Source organism: Myotis davidii, unplaced genomic scaffold (assembly GCF_000327345.1).
Source record: "Myotis davidii unplaced genomic scaffold, ASM32734v1 scaffold1521, whole genome shotgun sequence".
Taxonomy (NCBI): domain Eukaryota; kingdom Metazoa; phylum Chordata; class Mammalia; order Chiroptera; family Vespertilionidae; genus Myotis; species Myotis davidii.
In genome coordinates this window covers 229241-237060 of record NW_006291034.1, presented here as the reverse complement: position 1 = coordinate 237060, position 7820 = coordinate 229241, and the positions used below count along the sequence as shown (strand labels likewise).

General features: G+C 49.3%; 2 protein-coding genes and 1 pseudogene across 2 annotated transcripts; 1 reads left to right on the top strand and 2 right to left on the bottom strand.

The window, feature by feature from the left end:
* Positions 1 to 2774: 2774 nt before the first annotated feature.
* LOC102766345 (histone H2B type 1) lies at positions 2775 to 3242 on the bottom strand. The gene has a single exon (XM_006764294.2). The coding sequence runs from the start codon at positions 3205 to 3207 to the stop codon at positions 2827 to 2829; it is 381 nt and encodes a 126-aa protein (XP_006764357.1). The 5' UTR covers positions 3208 to 3242; the 3' UTR covers positions 2775 to 2826.
* Positions 3243 to 3508: 266 nt separating this feature from the next.
* LOC102766075 lies at positions 3509 to 3929 on the top strand (annotated as a pseudogene).
* A 130-nt stretch (positions 3930 to 4059) lies between these two features.
* LOC102765798 (histone H1.5) lies at positions 4060 to 4856 on the bottom strand. The gene has a single exon (XM_006764293.2). The coding sequence runs from the start codon at positions 4796 to 4798 to the stop codon at positions 4175 to 4177; it is 624 nt and encodes a 207-aa protein (XP_006764356.1). The 5' UTR covers positions 4799 to 4856; the 3' UTR covers positions 4060 to 4174.
* Between the last annotated feature and the right edge of the window lie 2964 nt (positions 4857 to 7820).

Sequence of the window (7820 nt, the reverse complement as noted above, 5' to 3'; positions counted from 1 at the left end):
ACTTTAGCCACCGTCCTCCATGTTCTTCTAGACATCGTCTTCTCTGCCGACAATTCCAGGTCACTCAAGCAGTCCCTGACACAAAACACACAGTTACACGTTAGGTCTGATCAAATAATTGAATCGATACTCCCTCCCTTGCGAACCAACCTTTAGGCCACTTCACAACCGACGTTCCCTTTCGCTCAGACTACATTCCACTTGCTAAGACCTTTATTCTTCCCCTCCAGCCCTTCCTAGCATCCAGATCCTCCCAGTTTTCCGCCCAGAGAAAGCCGCCAGGTCCTTTAAAACCTCTGACTCTCCATCCCTGGGCGCTGGCACCATTTTGTGACTCAGCCTGTCTGGTATCCATATGACCTAATCCACTTATCAGCCCGTACCACTTCGGCCTCCTGCGTTCTTCCTTCGGCGACTCTGACATATTCACATTCTCCAGGCCCGGGACGTAAGTGTTTAGGTATCTTAATGCCTCTAAATTCTGTTCCCATTTTCTCTTCTGGATATTATCTTCGGATTCCCTCCTTCCACAAGACAAGACAATATCAGAATTGGCTGTTTATTCTCTGCATCTGTGCACTAAAGGCCGAATCAAAGGCACCTGTGCTTTGAAAAGTAGTGATTTAAACCCCCTCCCCCCCAAAAAAGTGTGATTTCTCTTATAACAGAATTGAGGGAAGGGCAGACACACATATACAGTGGGGCATGGACTTATGAGTTTAATTCGTTCTGAGACCGAGCTCGTTAACTCAAATTACTTTCTCAACTCAACGCAAAAAATTGGCCAAGAGACAGCCGGTATCTCAAGAAACTCGTTAGTTGGGACACTAGTAAGTCAAGGCCCCACTGTAGTTACAAAAGTACATAACAGTATAGACTAAATACACACATGTGCGTACAAACACATGCATGGCCCTGCAGAGGGCTGTCATAGGTTCTATGAGAAGCTGAGTAACATCTGGAGAAGATGGGCTGCTGACAGCTAAAATCTTGCGTTTTCTGAATCCACATGTTCTTCCAATGGCCTCTGTCGGTCTTTTTCTTCTACTCTCGAAGAGAAAGTCATACAGTCAAGAGATGTACCAGTAGGTGTGGGGTCCTCACAGGATTTCCTTATGATTACATAGATGACTCTTGGAACTTGTTTTATACAGCTTCTATTTCTACCTCAGAGCTTTTCCTCATTCATTCCCTTGCCCTGCGTGGATCAGAGGTAGGCACTGCCTGCTATTTAAAAACATTTACTTATGAAACTACCTCTTAAAATTATTTAAAAAACATTTTTTTAAATCACACACATGTGCTTCAAGAGAAATTTAGTCTTTCTCTCTAACCGGTTTGGCTCGGTGGATAGAGCATGAGCCTGCGGACTCAAGGGTCCCAGGTTCGATTCCGGTCAAGGGCATGAACCTTGGTTGAGGGCACATTCCCAGTGGGGAGTGTGCAGCAGGCAGGTGATCGGTGTTTCTGACCCTCTATCCTTTTCCCTTCCTCTCTGTGAAGAATCAGTAAGATACATTTTTTTTAAGAAGAGAAATTTGGCTTTATTTTCAAGCTTTATAAAAAGGTACCACATATATATATATATCTACCTTCTGAGACTTATGTTTCTAAAATTCATTGGAGTGCTGTGTATTTCAATCCTTTTCTATGCGATATGCTATCCCACTGTGTGAATGCACCCAAATAGACATATTGGCCATTAACATGTGGTTGCTTCTAGTATTTTGCCATTCAAAATAGCATTGCTCAGTTCTCACAGATCTCACTGCCAAGTGTGCAGAATACTCCCATGTAGACACCTGGGAGTGAACTGAATCACCGGGGGCCCGTAATTGCATACAGGGCATTGTCAGAACGCTTCAGCAAACACATTCAGTGTGGAAGTCATTCCATGATGATCCTGGGAAAAGACCACACGTTTTAAACACCTATGCTGTCCCCAAGGGCTTACAATGGAGGTGGATTTTGACATCCTGGGTTGGGGGCAGGGAATGGCCCACTGCTCCCCTTGTTCTTTTTTTTCTGCTCTACTTTCCAATCTTTAAAATTTTCTTCCAGTTAGTAGAGAAAGAGTACATGCAAGCGAAGCAGAGAAAAATCATGGATTTGATTTGACAGGAAGAGTAATTTCACTCAGAGAACTGAGGAAGTGGGTAAAATGGCAGTTCCTCTCACAAAGCCTCAAGGCCCACAGTTCTGCAATGAACCCTGTATCGTATTAAAGCAATAATAGAATTGCACAGGGACGTCGTTCCTTCCACACTTCCTGTACATCCGGATTGGCTGTTACTGCTGCCCACTCTGACCTGGCAGATGCGTGAGATAGCTTTCTCCCTTTTGGCTTTCTAACTTAATATCAGGAAACCAGCGCAGAGGGGAAGCGTACTAGCGTCGTCCACCGCCAAAGGGAAATAGACAGCTGGAATCTTCAGTGGGTGCGAAATGCCACATCACCAAGGCGCACACTGCAGGAATAGGATATTCAACTATAGTTCTGAATATAGTTCATAAAATTCAGAACTTTAGCGGTTAACATGGTTAAGTGTCATTGGATTGTTCGACGGCGAGCACTTTGTTTTTCTTTACTGCGCTTGTCTAAGAACCGGATACTTCTTGACACAAGTCAATCTCAAAATGTAGGTGGCCTCAGCCTGCGCTGCATCGCAGTGAAAGTTCACAACTAGACCGCGGAAAGAACACCCGCCAACTGCTTTACCGCGAACAACACTTACCCGGTATCAAGACTGTCACAGTTCTTTTTAGAAGACTGAGTGGCTCTGAAAAGAGCCTTTGGGTCGGGAGTGAGGCCGCGTGCTCGCGCGCCTACTTGGAGCTGGTGTACTTGGTGACGGCCTTGGTGCCCTCGGACACGGCGTGCTTGGCCAGCTCGCCGGGCAGCAGCAGGCGCACGGCCGTCTGGATCTCGCGGGACGTGATGGTCGAGCGCTTGTTGTAATGCGCCAGGCGCGACGCCTCGCCCGCGATGCGCTCGAAGATGTCGTTGACGAACGAGTTCATGATGCCCATGGCCTTGGACGAGATGCCGGTGTCGGGGTGCACCTGCTTGAGCACCTTGTACACGTACACCGAGTAGCTCTCCTTGCGGCTGCGCTTGCGCTTCTTGCCGTCCTTCTTCTGCGCCTTGGTCACGGCCTTCTTGGAGCCCTTCTTCGGGGCGGGCGCCGACTTGGCGGGCTCGGGCATGGTCGGGAGTTCAGCGGGGGTGGTGGGCAAGAGAAAAGTGAGAGCGGAGCACGCTGTGTCCTCTTTATATAGAACCTCGCATGCAAATAAGGTGATAAAGCAGAGCCCTGTGTCTGTTGGCTCCGGAGAGCAAGCTCAAAACCTGGCTCTGCCCAATCAGAGCGCCAGAATCCCAAACTTGCACGTTCACTGGTTTAGATGCAGCTGAAACCTGAACCAATGACACAGCTGCTTCTTCGCGCCACAAACGTTTATAAAAAGTGCCGCCCGCGCAGTTTCACTTTTGCAGCCACTTGCAGTGAAGTTTGTAGCCAGAATGTCCGGCCGCGGGAAGCAGGGCGGCAAGGCGCGCGCCAAGGCCAAGACGCGGTCCTCGCGGGCCGGGCTGCAGTTCCCCGTGGGCCGAGCGCGTCGGGGCGGGCGCGCCCGTGTACCTGGCGGCCGTGCTGGAGTACCTGACGGCCGAGATCCTGGAGCTGGCGGGCAACGCGGCGCGCGACAACAAGAAGACGCGCATCATCCCGCGCCACCTGCAGCTGGCCATCCGCAACGACGAGGAGCTCAACAAGCTGCTGGGCAAGGTGACCATCGCGCAGGGCGGCGTGCTGCCCAACATCCAGGCCGTGCTGCTGCCCAAGAAGACCGAGAGCCACCACAAGGCCAAGGGCAAGTGAGGAGCAAGTCCCAACATCCAAACCAAAGGCTCTTTTCAGAGCCACCCACGCCTTCACTAAAGAGCTTGTGGCAGAAGGCATGTGAAATGCCAAGAATAGATGATTTGGCCGCTCTTTAGGGGCAACAACAATGCTGGAAGGAAATCGTAACCCCATACCTAAGCGTATGTGTATCTAAGTTACAGTGCAATAGTTCCAGACCAAAGTAGTGCAGTGCCCAGCTGTTTCTCGAGGCCTCTGGGTGGCTCTGAAAAGAGCCTTTGGGTTTGGTGGCCTCTCGGGAGGCAAACATCCTACTTCTTTTTCGGAGCCGCCTTCTTGGTCTTGGCCGACTTGGGTTTAGCGGCTTTGGGCTTGGCAGGTTTGGCCTTGGGCGCCTTGGGTTTCACCGGCTTGGGCTTGGCTGGGCTCTTGGCGGCCTTCCGGGGCTTGGCGGCGGGCTTGGCCTTCTTGGGGCTCTTGGCCACCTTCTTGGCGCCGGAGGCCGCCGGCTTCTTCGGCTTCTTGGGGGTCTTCTTCCCGGACTTCTTGGCGGCCGTCGCCTTCCTGGGCTTCTTGGGGGTGGACAGCTCGGGAGCCGCCTTCTTGCTGAGCCGGAAGGAGCCCGAGGCGCCGGTGCCCTTGGTCTGCACCAGCGTGCCCTTGCTCACCAGGCTCTTGAGCACCAGCTTGATGCGGCTGTTGTTCTTGTCCACGTCGTAGCCCGCGGCCGCCAGCGCCTTCTTGAGCGCGGCCAGGGACACGCCGTTGCGCTCCTTGGAGGCGGCGACCGCCTTGGTGATGAGCTCGGACACGGGCGGCCCGGACGCCTTGCGCTTGGCGGCCCCGCCCGCCGGCTTCTTGGCCGCCTTCTTCTTGGCGGGGGACTTCTCCACCGGCGCCGGGGCGGCGGCCTCCGCGGGAGCGGTCTCCGACATGGCGCTGAGAGTCGTTGGGAGAGCAGACAAGATTCAAAACCAAAGAGGGAGGTTGGCGGCGGCCGGCTCGGGCCCGGACTTATATAAGCCGATGCTGAGCTGTGATTGGTGGGGCGCCCCATCCGCCGCCCTCGGGCGGCCGCCTTTAACGGTTGGATTTACAAACTGTTTCTTAATCCCAAAATTCTGGTTAAATGTTCAAAACTGGGTTACAGAATGTGACGCTTTGAAGCTCCAAGGGCGGAAAACAGCCTCCCGGCTCGCGTCCTCGTGTTTTTATGCATCACGTACAACGGATGAAGTTATTTTTTTAAAATCGCCACCATTTTGCATACGAGTCCACCTGGTTTAGAGTATCGCGCTACTTGGTTGTATGTGGCAACAAATTTCTACAAAGTAACAAGGGAGCCATTTTTAAAAGCTTTGTCCCTCAGTTTGGCCTTTGATTTTTACAAGAGTTAAGACGCTAGGTTCCTTGGTCTGGATGGAAACTTTGCTTCTAACTGTAGCAAGGACACAGGTCTAGGGCACCTGGTCACCAGGTAGCCCTTCCTCTGAAGCCCGATTCTGCTCCCTAGGAGTTCCCATGAGCCTAGTCTTTAGGGGCAGGTATTTTGCAACTTGGAAAGTTCAGTTGCACCAGGAAAAAGATAAATTACTTTGGCTTCAGAATCAAAAGACATAGATTCAAATTCACACTTGAATTTGGCATGTTTTTGATTGAGATGTGTTCTTTCTTTAGTCCCTACCCAAATCTATTAAAATAATGGTAAAACATGTTTATCCAAATAATGTTTTAGAAAAAACTCTGGAACTTGCCAAAAAAAATTTATTCAAGGGCTTCAATAGTTTCAAAAGCACAAATGAGACTTTGTCCATTTTCAAGGTGCTTTCTCAATGCTCTCAAACTCCTGTCCAAATTGCACCTCTTCTGTTAGCAAACAGGAGACATCCATGTGGATATTATTGTGTTTAAGCAAACATAGACCTGTATTTCATAAAAGTAATTGGCAACTGACTATGAGAAATTCTTCCTAAACTCAGAAGAATTCAGGAAAACATTAGCACCCACGGGAACTGAGGCAACGACCAGGAGGTGGGCACGGAGGGTGGAGAAGTTTGCTGTTTACTTGGAGGCATGTAGGATGGGGAATGACCATCTTACATGGATGATAAGGGAGATGAAATGATGACTGTGACCTCTAACACAATAAACAGTAGTTAGTGTTCCCTGTGCAAGACTGTGGCAAAACAGCCAGCACACTTCCTTCAGCATCGCTGGAGGTGGAACTATATAGCCGCCGATGGCCATATCCGGCCAGTGTCTTGTTTTTGTAAGGCCCTCAAGCTAAAAGTGGTGTTTGGATTTTTATGTTAGAAAAAAATATGTGACAGTGACCACACTTGGCCCTTTTGTAGTTTTGAACTCATCCACATAGACATGGATCATGGAATATAGTTGCAAGCCTCGCTCTTTCAGAACAATGGGAAAAATCTTAAGAAAATGTTCTAGCCAAACACTTTTCACTGTTTTGATCACAAAACTCTTAGATCTGCATCAGAGGTGTGTGTGTGTGTGTGTGTGTGTGTGTGTAAAAGCCTCTATGCTTCAGGGGCAGGAGAGAGGTATACAAGAACAGCTAATATACAATGGACATTTACTAAGTTCCAGGAGCTAATCTAAGGATGCTCTACAGATTTTCATTCATTTGCCACATTTTATAACTACACAGGCTGAGAGAGAGAGAGAGAGAGAGAGAGAGAGAGGAGAATGGGTAATTTGTCAAAGGTTGTATATCTAGTAATTGGTGGCTCTGAGGTTTGAACATAGACCACCTGATTCTATTATGATGGGGAAATCTGTGGTGTGGAGAAGACAATCTCTGAAGCTCAGAACAGGCAGCACCAGGGGTCCCTCCCTACACCTGACAGTCCAGGAGCTCCAAGCTCTGCAGGAAGGGGCTTCGGCCCGATGGGTCAGGATGGTTTCTGAAGCATTCAGAGACTCTTCCAGTTTCCAGGAAGCTGATAGTTGGCATGTAAGGAGCTTTGGAAGGGCAAATACAAGCCCAAAAACAGGAAGGGAAGGCCCCCATGCTGCCCTGGCTGAAGACACTGGAGAACAATTGCTTCCATAGAACCTACCACCTCCTGGGGGGAAGACCCCCCAAGGCAAGCAGCAAAATGAGGAAAAGACAGACATATCTGAAGAGCACACTGGAGACTTTAAAAAGTTGGAAAGTTGTACAAAATAAAGAGCCGAGTTCTGTTAAAAAAACAAAAACAAAAAAAACCCCCACACAAGCCAGAAAATCATGAGTGCACCCAAGAAAGAGCTTTAAAAATCCCACCTCAGATATAGCCTAGTGTGGCCCTATCTAAAAAGAAAAAAAAATCACAGACAAGAACATATTTAAAACACTTAGCAAAAGCCTAGAAAAGTTACCAGCCGTCTTGCGAATTCATTTTACAAAGGACAGCCTACAGCCTGCAAGCCATCAGCCCACTGGTCACATACACAAAGCTCAACATGACATTGAAACAAAAACCCACAGTATTTAAGACACTTGGGGCAATACTAGTTATTCCTGAAGGCAGAGAAGTAAAACGGACCAACCTCTTAAGGACGGGGGCCAAAAAACTTTGAAAAAATTAAAGGCGCATCAAAATTAGAAAAACCACAGCAAGCTGAACAGAACTTGTTTCTTATAGGCGATTTATACCATGGCTGAGCTTTTGCAAAAAGTGCCTTTCCACAAAATGCTTCTCACGGCTGAGACGAAGCAGGTACGTGCCAGACACGGAAACAAGGCTGGGGTTGGGTTTACGGGGCACAGCCAAATGCTGGACGTCAGGGCGTCCTTCACGTGCATTACGTGTGCCACACGGGGAGTGGCTCAGAAACACTTCCCACAGTGAACTTTCCCACAGGCTGCCAGGCAGTCTCTAGGCGCCACAGCTCTTCCCTCATGAGAGTTGAGGGGCTCTGAAAAGAGCCTTTGGGTTTTGGTGCGAGTAGGAC